The sequence below is a fragment of the Durio zibethinus genome, chromosome 14, assembly GCF_047325235.1.
Source record: "Durio zibethinus cultivar Kanyao isolate XHJ-2024 chromosome 14, ASM4732523v1, whole genome shotgun sequence".
NCBI classification, from domain to species: domain Eukaryota; kingdom Viridiplantae; phylum Streptophyta; class Magnoliopsida; order Malvales; family Malvaceae; genus Durio; species Durio zibethinus.
In genome coordinates, this window is record NC_143175.1 from 7,113,495 (window position 1) to 7,135,629 (window position 22,135).

General features: G+C 25.6%; 1 protein-coding gene across 1 annotated transcript; it reads left to right on the plus strand.

Annotated features, from left to right (window-relative positions):
* Positions 1–1,268: 1,268 nt before the first annotated feature.
* LOC111295440 (uncharacterized) lies at positions 1,269–5,239 on the plus strand. Its single transcript, XM_022888932.2, has 3 exons — positions 1,269–1,530; positions 4,097–4,374; positions 5,044–5,239. Exons 1-3 carry the CDS (start codon positions 1,435–1,437, stop codon positions 5,072–5,074), a joined length of 405 nt encoding a protein of 134 aa, XP_022744667.2. The 5' UTR covers positions 1,269–1,434; the 3' UTR covers positions 5,075–5,239.
* Positions 5,240–22,135: the final 16,896 nt, after the last annotated feature.

A 22,135-nucleotide genomic window follows, 5' to 3' on the forward strand; every position in this document is an offset into this window, starting at 1 on the left:
ATTAAGCAATATTTAGCCAATTCTAAATAAATTTCTTATAGGATTTAAGTTACTATTCTCAACACGTATAAAATCGAGAACTGTTAGAACAATCTCAAATTATAATTAGTTTTGAAATGATTTAGCCAAAAACCTACAAGAAATGAGTTTCTACAATTTAAGCTTCAATGCTAATAAGAAATCTAATTAAATACTTAAGATACCACAAATTGTGGGATAAATAAAGAAAGCTACTTAAAATCAGCATCATAGACACAAGTGATTAAGCTAAAAAAAAGGTCAAATTCTTACCGTATATGAAAGGTAATCCTAACAAACAATGTTAACTACGCCTTAATTAGTCGGTTACTTCTAAGGAATTGCTCTTAATACTTTTTGCAAACTGTAATGGATGTTTTGTCCTGGATGCTTAACAGTGCAACAATTAAGGTAAGGGAAAGTGAAATATAATCAAAACTAAGTGCAAAATAAATGGTTTTAACTCACTTTGTGCTTTACTTTACGTACATCATGGTGTTCTCAAAGGTCCATCCAAACACACCCTAAAGTTATTTTCCTAATGATGGAATCCTTCTTTTCTTTCAATGTAATTGCAATATTTTTCAATCAAATTCATTCTGTGTCCTGACCGAATTCTTTTTGTTGGATATATTCTTTGATATCCAAAATGAAAAAAAAAAACAAAAAACGAAAATGTAACGAGTAACGTCGTTATAACCAAGCAATGGTGGGAAAGTTCCGTTTGGCATGTTTTGCGTTTAGCCTACTTAATTTGCTGCCATGGAAATTACTGCATTCCAGTGTATTCACCATCGACATATATAGTTGTCATACGTGATTAACGAGTTGTCAATGTCAACAAAAACCTTAAAGTATTTTCATACGAAAAATTTTAATAAAATGTATATGGTATCTAATCCGAATATTTAATTTAATGATAAGTGAATGAGTTTGAGTTTGAATCTTTTTTTTTTTTTTAAATAAGGAAAAGGTTAATTAACCAGATGCATAGTATTTCAAAGTATGGTTGGTGGTTTACTTTATTTCCTTGAAATTTAAAGGAAAGTAGCTAAAGCATACGCCTTTTTTTTTTCTTTTTCTGAAATTATACTGAAACTTCATTGCAACGACAAAATAAAGGACTTTGTCCACAGTGGGGATACGCTGAACACGATGTCCTTTTCGAAACGTTAGGAAAAGATAAATGTGGATTCGACTTTCGAGTATTGAGCGACCTAACTGCCGATTGCTCGCAAAAATCGAACGACACCAGATCGAAACGCTCCTGAAATTATGTATAGCTGGAAAATAAAAAAAATTTAAAAAATAAAAACAATCTTATCGAATGGCTCTATTTAAAGTGAATTCTATAATCTGTCGGAGGAAAACTGCAAGATTGAAGAATTGAGTGGTGCTGTTGATCCAACGGAGTTTATGTTACCGAAAATGAAGCACTTTCATGTTGTTTTGAAAAGCTTGGCTAGTCAAAGCAAAACAATTGGATCGTCGCAGAGGAATAAGAAGCATCGGGTATTTTACGAAAACCTTATTTATTCTTCCTTCTTTTAACTTCATTATTACTGCCACGATGAATTTCGTTATCTTTTATGAGAAAAACTAATATTGTGCATTTAAATTGTGTTATCCAACCCCTTTTCACGAAATTCCTCTGATATATCGTGAATGATGACAATGGCAAATGACTTGTTCATCTTCTACTTTGTCTGGTTGAATTTGATTAATTGAAAACATTCTTTGAAGTTTGAATAATGGAAAGTTTTTAATCCTCAATCAAAAGAATATCTTATGATTGAATTTTCATTCCACCATCTTTTTTTGAGTTATCCATTCAAACAGTTATTCATCAAGTCTAAAATTCTTCACTCTAGGATCGTGAAGTGAAGAATTGGATCATTTTAATTAGAATAAATTTGGCAACTAAATTTTGCATTTTGTAAAATATCATTTAATAAAAATTTTGATCATTTTATTTTTAAGCATTAAGTTTGGGCTATTGCTGGTTTAAGGTAGTTGGACCTATAGTTGTTTCTCTCCTAAGACGGATCCATGTTCACAAGGAGAACGTTTATGGTCATCGCAAAAATTTAAAAAAAAAAAAAAAATGAAGGAAATATTTTCTTATACACCTTCCAAAAAAATTTTTTTTAAAACTCTTTCCGTGGATAAAATTATAAATTTATCAATATTTTTTTATATATATTATATACGTAAATATCTGAAATAAATTTCTGAATTTGTTACTATTTCTCTCGCAAATAAAGCATCATCAACATTATTCATTATTCACCTTTATAATGATTCCTGTAATCCTGTAATCAACCACAAACTGAGGAGTTGTTATTAAGCAAGCCATCATGATAGCATTGGTTTCGATTTGGCCTGGTCACCCGCAACTGAGTAGACATAAAGCAAAATCATTCTCTCCATCGCCCCCACCCCCTGTTTAAGTGTTTACTAACCATTCCCTTCAAACGGATCAAAAAAAAAAAAAAACCATAGCCTTCCAAATCCAAACATAATTTCAAATATAATTCCAAACTTTATGTATCAAAAACTATGATTCCGGAATTTAATTATATTATTTTTTATGTTTTTTTTTTTTTGTTTTTATTCAATTTTTTTCTTACTTTTACTCTCTATTCATTGTTAAAAAAAAAAAAAATACAACATCGATGAAGCTTATTAGTAAAAGATATTTTACATAAGGGTTAATACCCTAAATTGTCCATGAACAATTGTACTTTTTTTTAATGTAATACTTAAATTAAAAAAAATTTAAATAATATCTAAATTTTATTTTCATTTATTAAATTATTTCAAGCACTAACACCTTTAAAATAAATATTCATATGATAGTTAATATTGATGTGAACGATAAATGATTATCATGTGGCAGTGATGTTCTGCCACATGCCATATTTTAAAATATAAAAATGTAATATAATATATGACAATCATATTATTTTTACATGATAGTTATATATTATTTATATCAGTGTTGATTACACATTAACATTTATTCTAGCAATGTTCGGGATTGGGGTAAGTTAATATATAAACATGAAATTAGGTACCAATTTAAAAAATTTTTTAGTTTAAGTACTATATTAAAAAAAAGTACAATAGTTCATAGGTTATTTAAAGTATTATCCTTTTACATAATTTTAAGTCCTGATGTCTTTCTATGATTTATATCATACATATAATAAGGATTTATTTATATCGGTATAAGTAGTATATATTTTTTTATTTTTAAATTAAAATAATTAAGTGTAAGTGTTATGTATTTAATTTTGATCCAAAGGTCAAAAAAATGTATAACTCATATATTAGTGTAATTGAATCTTTTTTCATATATATATATATCAACTTACATAGTATAAAATTAAAAAAGTCTTACACATTTTTTTAACCATTAATTTTAACAAATCAAAGAGATAAGATTAAGGTTTTTTTTTTATGTTTAATTGTTTTTCTCATCTTTTGAATTTATTAAAATTAATAATTAAAAATATTTAAAATTAAAAAATTATTCTCTGTATAAATTATATATATAGATACTCACATAGACTATAAAATTAATCATTTTTCTCTCTAAACGGCAACATTGCTCGATCGCCAATGCGATCCACCTAAATATTACCTGTAAACTTAATTTAATTTTGTTTCTTTAATCAGAACTTAGAATAGTTTACAAATGTATAGTTTGCACATTTATAAAACATCCATATTTATCTATGAGAGGAGATTCAACAAATGATTTCTTGATTTTCGTGATAAAAACTGCAATGTCATTTAATAAATATTTTCTTAACTTATATCTTTTAAGAACATAAATTATAAAATTATATATTAATCCTAGCAAAATGTGAGCAAAGTAAAAGTGTCAAATGGTTAAAATTGAGTTTGAATTAGACCATTTCAGGTTAAAATTGGCCTCTAACTTGCAAGTTCTCCTCTTATTGTTAAAATCTTTCCCTGCCTTTCAAAAAAGGAAAATCATTTACAACTCTGTGTAATATCACACCTTGTTATATATAAACACACTAACTTACATAGACCATTTGATTTTCAGGGAAGGAAAATGAAAAGATTAAATGCAACTATGAGACGACTAAAAGTGGAGACAAATGAGATAAGAAAGGAGCAGGAAAATATAAAAAGGGGGCAAATGGAAGTTAGAGGGAAGTTTGAAGCCATTCAATTTGAATGTGAGCAATTGCGGAAGGAGACTGACCTTATAACAAAGCAAAGTCTCAACACCCAACTTCGGCTTGCGCTAATGTTTCAAATCTTAAGAGCACGAGAAACTAATGATCTCAGCAAAGCTGCAACCCTCACTCAAGTTCTTCGGTAAGCTTTTATGATCATTTCTTTATTCTTCTTTTTTCCCCCTCTTTCTACATTTAAGCAATGGTAATTCCATACCAAAATCAACATATATAGATTTTCATTTTTTGTAACTATGCCTAGAATCTTTGATTATTCCAAAATATACGATAGTTATTAATCTATTAAAGAGAAACGTTGAGCCTATTATGTTTTGCGAGTAAATGACACCTTACATCTATAATTTTTATCATTATTTTATTTTTATTTGTAACTTTTAAAACTCAACTTTGGAATTCATGATCTTTTAAAATTATTACAAATTCATCCATTTTTATGCCACCTTAGAATTATGTGGACATTCATGTAGACGTTCATATGGTTAAAAAGTGCATCAATTTGATTTTTGAATTGAAGTTTATGTGAATGTGGACATTCACGTGATAATGACGTGACGTATTTTATTAAATTTTTAATGGTGGTTCAAGAAATATAAGGGTTTGAAATATTTTAAAAATGTCATGAATAAAACAAAATGAAATATTACATAAATATCTAGATGATTAATAAATTTTACTCTACGTTTAGTACTGTAAAAAAAAAGAGAGAAAAAACAATTTACAATTTTGATTTAAACTTCTTGATCATATAGTTAACAATTTTGTTTTTCTTTCTCTATTTTTCTTATTGCAGTGCACTGATACCAAAACAAAATAATAAGTAACGAGAGCTTGTGGTAATTTTAATATTTTTAGATCTTGGGTTGGTTTGAAGAATGAAGTAAAGATTGCTGTACTACTTTTGCATTTTGTTTTGTTAACAGTGTTATGTGTGTAATACATTCTGAAGCTTATTATATCATTTATTATATGGACTCTTTTTTTTTTTTTTCAAACTCTTTGATAAAAATATGGTTAAATATTTAATTTAAGATTAAATTTATAAGGTGTCGGTTATTTATTCCAAATCAAAATATAACATTTTTTCCGATGTGTCAAATGAAGATTGTTTGAGATAGAATTGAGAGTGAAGTGCACGTGAGTTAACTCTTTTAATTGTAACGACTGCTAAAAAATTATTACAGCTGGCAAAAAATTAAACTTGGCATCTGACTCATAAAAGAAAAAACAAACAAACTTTAAATGAAATTTTTTAATTTTTTTCCATATTTTCTTTTATTTTAATATCCAAATAAACCTTCAAATTTTATTAAAAAATGCAAACAAGCTTTTATTTTTTATTACATAAAATTAAGATTATAAACTTTTATTTCATAACAATTATACCCATTAAATCTTAAAAATAGATGAATGACGTCTATTGACAAGATTTTTAAAATAGCGTTTCTTAAATATTTGTAATTCAATTCATTCAAAGAAATCTAAGTTTTTTTTACAAATTAAATCATCCGGCCAAAAAAAATTTTACAAAATTTGAATATATATTTTATATTATCAAGATTCTACTTATAATAAAATAAAAGTTCATAACTTTAATTTCATGCAATAAAATTTCAATAATTTATTTTTAATTTTGAATCTGTATATAATCTACATAAAGTTAAAGTTCAAAAAATTTCAAAAAGCTAATGGGACCGTGGCCTCCTTCACCATTTATTCATCTTTACAAGCTATTTTTAATTCAAGGAAGAAAGGTTAGAATTTGAACCCTTTAAATATGAGATTTATACATTTATCATTAAGTCAAAGAATCAAATTCTTAAATTTAGGATACATAGTTCATAGTAGATTAGATTATAAAATAAAATAATATGATTTCATGATTTTATCCTATTTCATATTTGATGCATGCAATATCAAAAAATATATAACCTAAGATAAGGTTTATTCTAATGTCATGTGTGATTATATATATATATATATATATATATATATGTATATTTATATGTGTACATGTCAAAACATGTTTGAGCTATAATGAGAGGTAACTCTTTGACTCTCTTTCTTATTAAAACCTAATTTGTGTTATAAAATATTTTTAAAATATAAAAATATAATTAAGAAATTAATTTAATCAAATGGAAACATAATTAAGCTATAACATCACTTAATGTAAAGTTCTAAAGATTAAAGATATGATTATAGACTTAAAAGAATCATATAAAAAGACTATATAAGAAAATAATCGTTTGCCTTAGACTTTCATGAGGAGCAATAGATTGCCAACAGCATGGAGTTGACTATTTTGGCAAACAAAAGCTAAACTTAGATTCTATATAAATAGCAGTCGACTGTCAGCTTAAAGCAATCAATTGCTATATCTAAAAAGTGAGCGAAACTGATTTTGAACCCTAATGGAATTGACTTTCATTGGATGATATTTTTCTAGGAATTGATCTATGCTATAAGAATCATATAAAAAGACTATATAAGAAAATAATTGTTTGCCTTAGACTTTCATGAGGAGCAATAGATTGCCAACAGTATGGAGTTGACTATTTTGGCAAACAAAAGCTAAACTTAGATTTTATATAAATAGCAGTCGACTATCAGCTTAAAGCAATCAATTGCTATATATAAAAAGTGAGCGAAACTGATTTTGAACCCTAATGGAATTGACTTTCGTTGGATGATATTTTTCTAGGAATTGATCTATGCTATAAGTAGTCAACTGTTATTAAAAAGGAGTTGACTGCCCTATAAGAGGTCGACAATGGAACCTTTTTGAAAATTGAAAAGAGTTGACTACAACATGAATTAATCGACTGCTCAAGTGTAAAATTCATTTTGTATGATACAAGGAGTCAAATGCTTTATAGAAAAGTTGACTACTCTATTATGAGAGCATTCTATAAATTAGAATTACAAAGAGGTAGTATATTGTCTTCTTGGAGCAATTTATTGCTTTGCGAGAAAAGTTATAATTTTCAAAAAAGTGAAAAATAGTTTCTTTTTGTATGAAAAGTTTGATTATTCAAATGAACAAATATTTCTGAAATCTTTCAAATTTATAATAAAAAAAAAGTGATCTTTAATTGAAAAAATACAATTAAAGAGTCACAACCTTAGGATTCAATCTCTATTTATAAAGATTAATGTATGTTCATTTGACGTCCAACTCAATTCTGAATTACTCTTTTCTTTTTATCATTCCTTTCTCAATTAAAGGCAAGTTACTTTGTTATTGTTTACTATAGAAAACTTTGTAAAAGACAAGATATTTATGTTCTTACCAAAAAGTGTTTAGTGATTTGTTATACTAGTGCAAAGTATAAACAAACAAGATTTTATTGTATCTTGAAGGTATTTTTGTTAACCTATTTTGCATATCATAACTAGTTTGGATTAAATAAACCTTAAGGAAAGTGGCATTTGTAGCAAACCTTGAAGTCATTTCATTGGTTTTTAAAGGTCCATAATTGCTCAACTTTAACTATTTAACAAGAAAGCTCAAGAAGTTAACAAGTTGTCAAGATATTCAAAAATCCCAAGTTGTTTTCTTATAGCCTTGTATCATTATTTTTCTAACAATCTTAAGGTTTATTTTCAAGTAATATAGCTAAGTTCAATTACATTAAGAAGATCACAACCAACTTCCAAATCTTAGAACAATTCGATGGAGGCAATTTCCTAAAGTGGCAATGCATACCATCCTAACCATATTGAAGATTGTAAATGTTCTTACTACTCTAAGATCATAAAAGAGAGAGGATGAGACTTGCAAGAGGCAAAAGTAAGAGAATGATGACTATACATGCATGGTCTACATACTAAAAGGTATGTTCGATTCTCTATGTGATATCTACATTACATGCATATTGGCCAAAAAAGTATGAGTTAAATTAGACATAAGGTGCGTGAAAAAAGATACTATATCCAAGAAGTTTCTAGTTTCAAGATGGAACATGTATAAGATAACTGATTCAAAATTGGTCATAGATCAATTTTTTAAAATTAAGACTATCTTGAATAAGTTCAAATAATATAAGATAAAGATGGATGAAACAATTATTGTATTTTTTATAATTGACAAACTTCCCTCATCATGGAAGGACTTCAAGAAAACATTGAAGCATAAAAAAAAAAATGTTAATTTTAAAGAACTTACAAGTGATCTTCATTTAGAAGAACAATATTGCAAGGAAATGACAGAAAAATAAGTTAGTTCTTTTAAGGTCAATGTAGTAGAAGATATCAAGCTATCTACATCTATAAGAACTTTCACCAAAGGCCAAAAAGTTCAAAAAAAAAAAGGTGCATATTTCCATTGTGGGAAGTATGATCACTTCAAGAAAGATTGCTTTGCAATTAAAAAGAAAAAAAAAACACCTAAAGCAATTAAAGACAATTTTGTTGCTACAATTTCTGAAATCCATGTCATAAAAGACAAGAAGGCATGACGGATTGATTTCAATGCCATAAAGCATGTCTGCACTAACAAAACCTTATTTAAAACTTTTGAAGAGGAAAAATGTAAGGTACTATACATAAAAAATTCTCATAACTAAAGGCAAAGATAGATGATCAATTGATTTGGAGTTTACATTTGATAAAATATAATAATTACTAATGTGTTGTATGTTCCAAAAGTTAGGAAAAATCTTATATTCACTAGCTTGCTTAATAAGCATGGTTTTAAGTTACTATTTAAATGAGACAAGTATATCTTATCTAAGGGTGACATATTTGTGAGAAAAAGTTATACTTATAATGGCATGTTTAAACTCAATGTATGCTCTATTATGATTAATAATAAGAATAATTATTTTGCTTACTTGCTTGTTTCTTTTAATCTTTGGCATTATAGATTAACATATGTTTGTTATAATAGAATAAATACAATGTTTAAATCAAATTTAATTCTAAGTGTTAACAACAATAATGAAAAATTTAGAACATACATGTTAACTAAGATAACTAGAAAACATTTTCATAAAATTTAAAAAAAATCTAAAATCCAAGAATTAATACATAGTGATGTGTGTAATTTACATTGTACTTTTTCAAGAAGTGGTAAAAGGTACTTTGTAACTTTCGTTAATAATTACTCAAGATATTGCTATGTTTATTTAATGCATTCTAAAGATGAAGAATTGGATAAATTTAAAACTTATAAAAAGAAGTAGCATTGCATTATAATTCTACAATTATGACTTTAAGAACTAATAGGAAAGGTGAATATTTTAATTTTAACTTTTTTAATCTAATGAAATTAGTCATGAGGTGACTGCATCTTATAGTCCATAACAAATGGTGTGATTGAAAAAAAAAAGTAGATTATTAACCAAAATGGTTAATGCATTCTTATCTTAGTCCAGTTTAAGACAAGATTTTTAGGGTAAGGCACTGTTAACTTCATGTCATATCCAAAACAAGGTTCCTAACAAAAGGAACAAGTTAACTCATATGAACTATGAAAAAAAAAAGTCATATCTAAATTATTTTATGGTATAAAGTAGTAAAGCAATAGTAAGGGTTTTCGAACCTAAAAGAAAGAAATAAGGTGAAAAGAGAATTTAATGTATATTTATTGGCTACGCTCAACATAATAACGTATATTGATTCAGGGTGATAGAACCAAATAATTTAATATCTATTAATATGGTAATTGAATCTAAATATGTTGTCTTTGATAAATATAGATTCAAATTAGAATCTAATTCAAAAGAAAATTTTCTAGATAGCTCAAAAGAGCAAGAAAAGTAAATTTCCATTGAAAAAAAGATAACATTGTACCTAGAACAAGTAAAAGAGTAGGAAAAGTTAAAACTTTTGATCTAGATTCTTACATGTTTCTAGTTGAAGGAATAAGAGAAACAATCAAACATATTGAATATATTTTCAATATGGAATCAAATCTTAGGATATTTGAAAAGGCAATGAAGTTTCAAGATGTAGCTTTTAAGAGAGAAACTATAGATGATGAAATGGATTCCATTATAATGAATAATAATATATGGATCTTAATTGATCTACCTCATGTATGAAAACTAATTGGTTGTAAATGGATTTTCAAAACGAAAATGAAAGTTTATAAAACTATAGATAAGTTCAAAGCTAGACTTATAGCTAAGGGATTTACATAAAATTATGATATTGACTATTTCGATACTCATACACCTTTAGCAAAAATTGCTACAACAAGGATGCTTATAGCATTTACTTCTATATACAAACTTGAAATTCACCAAATGGATGTTAAAACAACATTTCTAAATGATGAATTAGATGAAGAAATTTATATAGAACCACTTAAAGGGTTTATATTTCCAAGACAAGAAAAGAAAATGTGTAAATTGATTAAGTCACTAGATAGACTTAAACAAGGTCCTAAACAATGGCATCAAAAGTTTGATGATGTTGTACTAGTTAATGGATTCAAGATTAATGAATTTGATAAAAGTTTTTATAGTAAGTTTGAAATGTTAATTTTTTATACTAACTTGGAACAAGTTAAAAATATTAAAAAGTTTTTGTATAGCAATTTTTCTATAAAAGATATGGGTGTTGCAAATGTAATTTTGGAGATTTAGATAATTAGAAAAACCTATAATATAACCTTGTCACAATCATATTACATCGAGAACATTTTTAAGAAATTTAATCATTATGATAGTGCAACAGTCACAACACCCTTTGATTCTAATTTGAAGTTAACTCCAAATAAAAGGATGTCGATTGCACAACTTAAATATGCAAAGGTTATAAGTTGCCTAATATATGCAATGACTTGCACTAGACTAGATATAGCCAATGTAGTTAGTAAACTTAGTAAATATACAAGTAATCCAAGTAATTTTCATTGGAATGTTAGTACAAGAGTCTTTAAATACTTAAAGAAAACTATGGATTGTAGCCTTTGTTATTATGGTAAGCATTTGGTTTTAGAAAGATATACTAATGCAAGATGAATAACCAATATGAAAGATCATTTATCTACAAAGTGGATGGATTTTCATGATTGATGAGGGTGTGGTTTCTTGGGGTTTTAATAAACAAATTTGTCTAATTGATTTACTATAGCTTCTGAATTTGTGGCGTTAACTTCAGCATGTAAGGATTTGGAATGGCTAAGGAATTTATTTTAAGAAATTCCATTATGTCTAAAATCAATGTCACCAATTTTTATCCATTGTGATAGTCAAGCTATACTTACAAAAACTTATAGTCAAGTATAAAATAGGAAGCTAAGACACATAAGTTTAAGACATAACTATGTTAGATAACTTATAAAAGATGGGGTGATCACCATTGATTTGTCAAATTAAATGGAAATTCGGTTCATGCATTAACAAAATGTCTCACAAAAGATATAGTGTCTAAAACTTCTATAGGGATGGGACTTAAATCTATAAATTAAGTCACACATAATGGAATTTCAACTTAACTCTAAATTACACATTAAGTATTAAGTTTTAATGAGTAAAATACATCATTTCTATGGGATGACAAGTACTTTAAATTATAATCAATCCTAAGGTAGATAAGTACTTAAACCATATATGTTAAGGTTGAGAATTAACTCTTATTGAATCCATAACATGACAATTCAATATTAGAAAGCTTATATAGTTGCATTCTTGACTAAGTTCACCTATAAGAATAAAAGAAGGGAAGCTTCTAAAAGCATGAACTTGACTATAAAAGCACTCATAAATATACATGACATACGACCATTGAAATAGTGTTAAAGTAAAGCTAAATGATGCTTTGGTAGGATTTAAAATTTTATGTATTGTATTAGAGCATGACTAGTTTTGCAGATTGGTTGATTTTAGACATGGCAATATACGTATTCATATCGTGTAAAATACTGATAATTCATATAATCATGTCATTTTTTACATAAAAATTACGTATCATAATTGTTGTCAACACAAAAGCATGAAATACATTTTTTTATTTTTTTTAAACTTATATATGATTTTTGCTAAAGTTTTAAATCGTGTCACATTCGTGTCTTTATTTGTATCATTAATGTGTCAAGTCAATGTGTCATGTTTAGGTTGCTAGGTCTAGTTGATTCAAAGATCTAAGATATATCACTCAATATGACTAACTCGACAATATTTTATCACTAAAGTAACTACTTTGAAATCATGTTATATGATATCTTTATTTATGCATAAAATTTCTGAAAGTACCAAAACTTAGACCTATTTTGAAAATAATTAGGTGAATTTTTTTAAAAAATTTCAAAATATGAAAAAATGATTAAGAAATTAACTTAATCAAAGGGAAATATAGTTAAGCTATAAGATAGCTTAAGGTAAAGTCCTAAAGGTCAACGATCTGATTCTAGACTTAAAAGAATTATATAAAAAGACTATACAAAAAAATTAATTGATTATCATGTTTAGAGCAATCCATTGTCTAAGGCTTCTAAGAGAAACAGTAATTGCCAAAGGCACAGAGTGAGATATTTTGTCAAACAAAAACTAAATTTATATTTTGTATAAATAGCAATTGACTTCCAATTTAGAACAATCTACTACAATATCTGAAAAGTGAATGGAACTTATTTCAAATTCCAATGGAATCAACTGCCATTGGATGATAGTTTTCTGAGAAGTTATCTATGCTATAAGCAATCGACTACTATTGAAAAAAAGTCAACTGTCCTATAAGAGGCTAAACGTGAAACATTTTTAGAAATTGAAAAGTGTCGACCACTATACGATGCAGTCGACTTTACATGTAGAATGCATTCTATATGATGAAATGAGTTGACTATTTTATAAAGAAGTCGTCTACCTTATTAAGAAAAGCATTTTGGAAATTAAAAATACAAAAAGGCAATCGATTACCTTTTTAGAGCAATCAACTGTTTTGTATGAAAAATTACAATTTTCAAAAACTGAAAAATGCTTTCTCTTTGTATGAAAAGTTTGATTATTCAAATAAACAAATATGTCTATAATATTTCAAAGAGACATATTTATAATAAAAAATGATCTTTAATTAAAATAACACAATCAAAGAGTTATGACCTTATAATTCAATTTCTATTAATAAAAATTGATGTGAGTTCATTTGACATCCAATTCAATTTTGAATTACTCCATTCTTTCTCTCATTCTTTTCCTAATTAAAGGTAAGTTACTTTAGCATTGTTTGTTGTAGAAAACCTTGTAAAAGACAAGGTATTTTTGTTCCTACCAAGAAGTGTTTAATGGTTTCTTATGTTAGTGTAAAGTATAAACAAACAAGACTTCATTGTATCTTGAAAGCGTTTTAATTCACCTTTTTTACAAACTTATATTAGTGTAAAATATAAACAAACAAGACTTCATTATATCTTGGAGGCGTTTTAATTCACCTTTTTTACATACTATAACTAGTTAAGGCAAAATAAATCTTAAAGAAAGTAGCATTTACAACATGTCTTGAAATTATTTCATTAGTGTTTGAAGGTCTATAATTTCTCAACAACAAAAAAGGCTACAGAAAGTTAAAAAGTTGTCAAGATATTAAAGAATCCCTAAATTATTTCTTATAACTTTGTATTACATTATTTTTCTAACCATTCGTACCAAAATTCAAATTCAAAATCTCTACTAAATTTCCAACTACATGCAAAAGTATCTCATCAAGAACATCTCATGATTTTTCAATTATGATTGAGTTATCACCGTATATAATGTCAAATCTTTCTTTTTTTAATATTTATGAACCATTGAACCATATACTAAGATATATCTTATGCACTTTTTTAAAATATATCATTTTATTTTTTAAAAATAATTAAAAAATAATTGTTATTATTTAGTATAGAAAAAGAAAAGATTAGTAAGGGTAGAATTTATTATTAGATGTGGAAAAATGAATATGAACAAAAAAAATTCTTATAAAAAAATATTCAAATTCGATTATACTCGAAAAAAAAATCAAAAAATCAAACCCAAATAAATTCAAAATATCCTAATTTGAGACAATTCTAAAAATTCAAATTCATAATAACTCAAATTTAATATTTAAAATTAAAATTAATGAATTTTTAATTAAAAATTTAATAGCAATTTTTTTAATAATTTAAACCTAAGCCCAATCCAAACTCTAAATGATTTGACTTGAACATAATTTGAATTTGAAATAATTTAAACTTACAAAAAGGTTCGTTTTGTTCTAGACCCCTTCTCCTAAAATTTTCTAAATATATGTATTTTCTCACCTAAAGAAATGATAAAACCTTATATGCCCCTCTCCCCCTAAATTTATAATTTTATCCCACTTTCGTCAAATTTTGTAATGATATGGCAACTTTAATGAGTTGATAATTTATTGATTGATTGAATCATCGATTTTCAATTTTCTTTTCTTAAAGGAGAAAATTCTTTCACTTATTTTAAAAGTAAGAATTATTTTCTTAAATTTCCCTTTATTCCGTAACAATTGACTTTCATATAATATTTTTTGTAAAATATAAATATTTTTTAAAAAAAGTAAATTTTTTTTGTTATTTGGATGAATCAATGAAACATGTTTTCAGTTGTTTAGTTGTTTCTAAAAATCTATTTTTTTCAAATAATATTAACATAATTATTAAAATATTAAAAATTATGTACTATTAAATTATATTAAAATTATTAATATTTAATATTAAAATATTATATTAATATTAAAAACACTTAAAACAAAACTATTTATTATTAATTATATTAATATTTTAAAATATTTAAAATTGTATTTTATTCTTAAAATATTGTTTTTATTAATATAATAATATTTAAAAAGTAATATTTATTATTAAGATATTAAAATATTGAGACTATTAAAATTGTTATATTTATATTGAAAGCATATATTATTAAATAATAATAAATTTTATTTATTTATTTCTATTATTAAAATAGTAATATAAATACATTAGTCAATAAAATATTAAAATAATAAAATATAAATTAAAAAATATTAAAAATATTAAATATTCATATTATGAAAATGCTAATATTATATTATTTAATATTAAAATAGTAAAAATATTATTTAATATATTGTTATCTATTATTAAAATAATAATATAATATATATTAATGAAATATTTAAATTATTTATGTTTAATAATATAAAAAATAGAAAATTTTAAAATTAAAATATCAAAAAAATTTTAATGATAATATTTTAATTTCTAATTATAATTAGATAAAAAAATTATTAATATAATAATATTTTAGTTCAAGTCAAATTAAATTTAAACTTGAAATATCATGTGCCATGTGAGGCTTGAGAAAAACTATAAAAATATTTAAAATTAAAATATTAAAAAATTTTAAAAGTTATTATTTTAAAATTTTAAAAAAATTAATTATAAATATTTTTATTAATATAATAATATTTTATGTCAAATCAAATTAACTCTATATTTTAAAAAAATTATATCCAAGATCTAATTCGAGTAGAATTATACTCACAAACTTGGTAAATAAATTTACTGATAGACACTTCCTTAATAAAAATTGTCTTTTCCTTGGGAAAATAATTTTAAAATAGATGGCTTAATTTTTTATTAATCAATAAATTATTTTATCAAACAAATATTAAAAAATTCAAAAATCTTTTTCGAATGTTAGTTTTCACAAAATACACGGAGTCTAAATTTGTGTACGTGTCACGGCTGATTGAGACTCAAGTTCCAGACTTGACCGTGACACGCAGAGACGAAGATGCCTATTTAAAAAAGCAATCACAACCGACAAACACCGCGGGATTTTGTCTGGCGTTTGTCACGCGGCTTCGCGCATAAAGTGTTATGAAAATTGTCGGCTTTACTGTCAATTTGGAATTAGGCTCGCGCGAACGTGATTTTGCATTTGCGGGTACCATTGGAAATGCATCCAATTCTGACCATGTTTAACCCACCAAAAAAATAATAATAATTCATTTAAAGAAAGTGATAAAGCACTGAAAATAGTTTCTAACTTGGGGACGAAGAATAAAGTTTGACTTTAATTTTTCTATTATTTTAATTTCATAATTTTATTTTTTATTTTAATTTAAATAAATTTAATTTTTTATATTTTTATTAGAAATTGATTTATAGATAATTGATAAAAATGTTAAAATTTTCTATTAATATGAATGATAAAACTTAACTTTTAATCACATAAAAAATAAAAAAACATATCATCTACAATAATTATATTATAATTAACTAATCAGATTTTAAAATTATATATAATTTATCAAAATATTATGTGAAATTCGTTCTTATAAGTGATAGATCCTCACATAATTTATTATTATAATTGGATAATTGTAGCTTTGTAATAAAATAATTATAGTTGAAATGCTTTGGAATAATTTAAGTCTAAAAAATTTAAATAAAATTTTAATTAAATAATAATTAATTTTTTAAAATTAAAAGAATATAAAAATATAAATTATTGACGTTAATGGGTGTCAGTGTCACTTGATAAAAAGATTCATGCATTATAAAAAAAAAAAAAACTATATTATTAATATAGTTTCATTAAATAAAAATAAAAAAAATTAAAATTATTATATTAAAATAATAAAAAAAAAAGTAAATTCAAACTTGACATAAAGACTCGTGTAATATTGCGTTTGGATTTCAGAACACAATTTGTGAACTCAAGCACAATGCTGAACACGTTATGGTTTGTGTTAAAAGTATTTAAAAATGAGTCAATCACAAGAATTAATTAGGAGATGTAGTTGGAGATTAAATTTTATGATTTGAAGACAAAATAATTAAATACCAATAAATTATTTATTTATTATTAAAAAAACCTATTTTTTCCTTTTGAAGATTATTTTTTTAGATATTTTATTTTTTTTACAGTAATACCAAACATTTGAAAATTTAAATTTATAATTTTCCATAACAATTTTTTTCGGCACCTTTTTAAACGCACTTCTTGAAATATTTTTATCAACTATAACATTTATGCTAAACTAAACCTTAAAAACTAATTTTACAGACGAGGACATCTATTAAGATCAAAGTATGCATGCTATGTGTAGATAGGATTTTAATCGCAAAATAGTTGTTCCCATTAAAACAACAAACCAAACGCTATGTCAATGTTTGATAAGAAAATTCAATAAATAAAGTTAATATTTATTGTCAAAAAGCGCATCATATTTAGATGTTAACTGATTTTATTTTAATTACGTTCGAATCTTTGTATATTCTTCTAAAAACTCACTCACACTTCCCTAGTGGAATTCGGAGACAGATAAGTAGTATTTAATAAGTTAAATGCTTAATTTAAAATTTAAAAATGTTCAGTTCAAGATCCAATGTTTAATTTAAATCAAATTGGGACCAAAACTTTTCAAGATTGATCAAATAAGGACTTCTTTATGGAATTAAGAGGGCGAATCACAAACACCATAACATAGCATGATACATTAATTATTTTCTTTTTTTGTTGATATAGCAAACTGACGTGTCATTCTCCAAAACCTTCAACAATATCTAAGGAGACCATTTTCATCTCTCAAGCTTTTTCACAAGAAGCAAAAGTCACACATAATCATCCAAAAACAATACTGGTAATAGTAAACGAACTAATCATTCTTTTCAATTTTTTTTTCCAAAGACATTTGTTAAAAACCAACTCCCATCCCCTTTTTTTCCAAAAGAAAAAAAAAAAAAGAAAAACAGCAAATGAAAAAACCAACAGCAACAAAAGAAAATTGAATTTGTTAAAACTAAAAGAATATAAGATCTTGTTGCAGGGCGATAATTAGGGATGTAAATGATATATTAGTACTCATAAGTTACTTAGATTCGATTCGAATAAAACTCAAATTTGATTTGATTATTATCGAGTCAAGTTCGAGCTCGAGTAGTTTGACTTATTGATCGAGCCAAGTTCTAGCATTTTTATATCCGACTCAAGTTACTTGCGAGCCTAATTAAACTTTTATATTTTAATATATTTTAATTATTTTAATTGATTTAATATCTTAAACTCAAGTTTGAGCTCGAGCACAAATAGTCGAGCTTTGATCGAATATAAAAATCGACATTATTTTTACATGTTAATCGAGCCTAATCAAACGAGCTCGAATAGCTTGATTTTTATCTTGAATCAAGTTCGAGCTAAAAAAATAAAACTCGATTGAGTTCGAGTCGAGTTTTGAGCATCAAATTTGGAGTCAAGCTCAATTCGAGCTTAATACTATATCGGCTCAAACTCGATCAATTACACAGATAGCGATAATACCTCTTTGTTGGCAATTGATTTAATAATCAATAAAAAATTTCATATACCTCTCATAGTACAAAACAAGAGTATCATCAACTTGCTTGAAACTTCTAGCAGCATTAAGTTCATCATCTTCATTGATAGAATGATTCAAGGAAAAAAAAAACTTTGTGATCAAGCACCTGTGTAACAATGAAAAAATGACAATTTAATAGATGTAAACTCATTGAAGATCCCCACCCTTACCCACCCAAAAAAAGGTGACCAAAGTAACAGATTTGCTAGCATAGTAGCTCAAGACACTCTTCTATCAAATTTCTTAAGAAGTTTACTTCTAATGAAATTAAAGGGTCAAGATGCATTCCTTCCTTTTTAGCATCATCAGATTCTTTCTTTATCATTCTTTTCCATTTCTTGATCAAATATGGATTAAGACAAAGTTCCATTTACTGATAAGAAAAGAAAATAAGATATCCAATGGGAAAAAGGATGTCTGAAAAATAGAAATTTACTTCATTCAAAAAAAAAATGAAAGAATTTTCAAAAATAAAACAAAAGTAAAGGGCCATAAAAAATTGTTTTTTCAGATATAAGGTTTTTCCTATATTTTCAGCTAAGGCCAAGATGAAAAATGAGAAGAATGGAGAATTTAAAGTTAAAGATTTTAAAGGGCTCCTGGTTTCAAACCAAAACTTTATTATTTTTTTCCTCCATAGCTCATCCTATGTAAAAATACTACTAGAATTTTAAGCATTATTGATAAAAGTTTATTGATCTTCACTAATTACTAACGGAATACCAATGAAATAAAAAAAAAAAGCACTTTTATTGACAGATTATTGATGAAATTTACTGGTGAAATTAAATCCGACAATAATTCATCATTGAAAGTATAGTGCCAATTGCCACCAATTTTACTGATATATTTTTTTGTCGGTAAACTATCATTAAAAGTTATCGACAGATTTAACCGATGAAAAATATAGTCGATAAAAGAATTTGAAAAAAAAATTTAACATTATCAATGAAAATTTCGTTGCTAAAACCATTAGTAAAAGTATTTAAAATTTTTTTTTTAATATTACCTATAGAACCATCGTTAAAAGCAAAAAAAAAAAAAAAAATTCAAATCCCCTAATCGGGCAACTCATTTTCCCTCTAGTTTCTTTCTTAAATCCCTAATCTTTTTTCGTTCCCCTCTCCCCTCCCTTTCTCCTCACCACCTTGCCGTCTTACATCGCTATCCAAGTGCTCCAGTCGACGTCAGTATGTCCCTTCTCTTCAATAAGTTTTTTTTAATTATTTTATTTTGTGTTGTATTTTATGTAGTATATTTGTTCAGTGTAAACACCCCAATTTGTATAGGGTCTTACTTGTTATTGTTAATTAATTAAAATAAAAAATAAAAAAATAGGTGGTTGAATTTGTGTAAGATTGTTTGATTGGACTATAAAGTTTGAGTTAGGTTTAACAATTAAAGTTTGAATTTAAAAGGAATCCAAACTCCTTTCTAGTTTAAGGTTCTCAGATTTGAAATCTTATAAATACATGCCTACACACAAATAAGATAGACATGCAGAGAGATAGATGGAGATAGGGAAAAAAAAGATATAACAAAAGACAAAGAGGTTAGTAAAATCAAGAAAAAAATTTAAAGATTTTATTCTGAAAAAATATGAAAATTTTTTAGATTTCGACAAATTTTTTCATATTCCAGTGAACTGGCAAGATTTGAAGTTTCCCGCAAAAAAATTCTAGTTTATGGTAAAATTTCCAACAATATTCATAGATTTCAACGAGGAATCCCAGAAAATGGCACTGGAGTTCATCGGGATTTAGAGAAAGAATAGAGAAAAAAAAAAGAAAGAGAGAGGGAAAATGAGAAATCTGAGGAAAAAGATGATTTTTTACCTTTTATACCCTGCCAAAACGACATTGTTTCGGCATTTAAGTTAGCCTAGGATCTACGAGTTTTACCGCCTAGAGGTCCAACTCGTAGCGCTGACTTTCTTTTGACTTGCGTTTCAGCCAAGCCTTTTAGCCAAATTGAGCTATATCGAGCCACTAAGCTGTGTCTCTGGAGTCGATATTTGTGTTTGTAACGGAGCCGTTCCAGTCGTCGAGTCGAGTCAAGCCAATCCTATTTGGTATTTTTTATTTTATTTAGTTATTTTATTTATTTTTAAAGTATTTTTGCATGATTAAATTTTAAAAAAATATAAAATATAAAATAAACTAAAATATTTTTCGAGAATAAATAATAATTATCCAATGATGAAATTTTTAGAAATTTCAAATGGTAAATTTCTATAAAATTCTTAGGTGAAATTTTTTTTAAATTTGTCCCACATGGTAGAATAATTTAGATAAAATTTTAATAATAATAATTAATATTTATTTTCAATTGTTAAAAAATAATAATAATAATAAATAAAAAAATTTTAATTTTGGAATTAAATACTAATTATCCAATGATGAGATTCTTAGAAATTTCAAATGGTAAATTTCTTAATAAATCTCTAGGTGAAATTTTTTTCTAAATTTATCCCAAATAATGGAATAATTTAGATGAAATTTTAATAAAAATAATTGTATTCTTTTCAAAATAAAAAATTTTGATTGAAAATATTTGACAATTATCTAAGAATGAGAATCTTAGAAATTTCAAATGATAAATTTTCTTAGAAATCTTTAGGTAAAAAATTTCTTTAAATTTGTCCTAAATTGTGAAAAATTTTAAATGAAACTTCAAGAAAATAATTTTCATATTATTTTCTTTCAAAAAATAAAAAACAAAAACAAGAAAAAAAAGAAGAATTTCTAAATAGACCCAAAAGGTGAAAATTTTAAAAATCAAAAGAAAATTTTTAAATTGGCCCAAATGGTGAAAAATTTAGAAATAAAACTTGTAAAATAAAAAAATAAATTTTGAAGATGAAATTCTTAGTGATCGCAAATAGTTGATTATCTAAAAAAATTTTAGGTGAGAAGATTTTCTAATTTGGCCCAAATGGTGGAATAATTAGATATATTTTCAACCAAAATTAAAAAAAAATGATTAAACCTTTTTTTTTTTTTTTATAACGGAGCCTCTTTAAGAAAACAAATGAAATTCTTGAACACTCTTGAGATGAGAAAATATTTTAAGAATTCTATCAAATTGATGGAGAATCTTAAAAATTATTTTTAATATTTAAACATTAAAATTTAAGACCATTAGAATCAAGACCTTAGGATAATTTAAAATAAAAATGGTACTGTCCTTTGGATGGGTATATGAGGGTGCTATAACCTTCTCCATATGTAATCGAACTCTTGAATCCTATTCTAATTAGTAGACCATAACCTATTCTTTTAAAAATTCCTAGTCAAGCTTAGGAGCTTCTTAAAAGGATAGATTCATTAGATGGTCAATCATACCTAGTTAACAAAGATTAGTGGTGACTCTTCTTGTTAAGTCTAGCTATAGATTTATGGATCTATATGTTATACAGTTTGACGATTCTACTAGGGATAAGCTAGAGAGTTAGGCCATAACACTTTTAAATTTATCCTATCCTTTGATCTAATAGTTGTAAAGTGTAATGATTATGTTATTTGTTTACTAATGTTTTTCCTTTTTTATCTCTCATTTGATTTATGGGGGTT

Coding starts and splice junctions, on each gene's coding strand:
- LOC111295440 (XM_022888932.2), top strand. CDS start 1,435: ATGTTACCGAAAATGAAGCACTTTCATGTTGTTTTGAAAAGCTTGGCT. Junction 1,531..4,096: donor AGAGGAATAAGAAGCATCGG/GTATTTTACGAA, acceptor TTTGATTTTCAG/GGAAGGAAAATGAAAAGATT. Junction 4,375..5,043: donor ACCCTCACTCAAGTTCTTCG/GTAAGCTTTTAT, acceptor TTCTTATTGCAG/TGCACTGATACCAAAACAAA.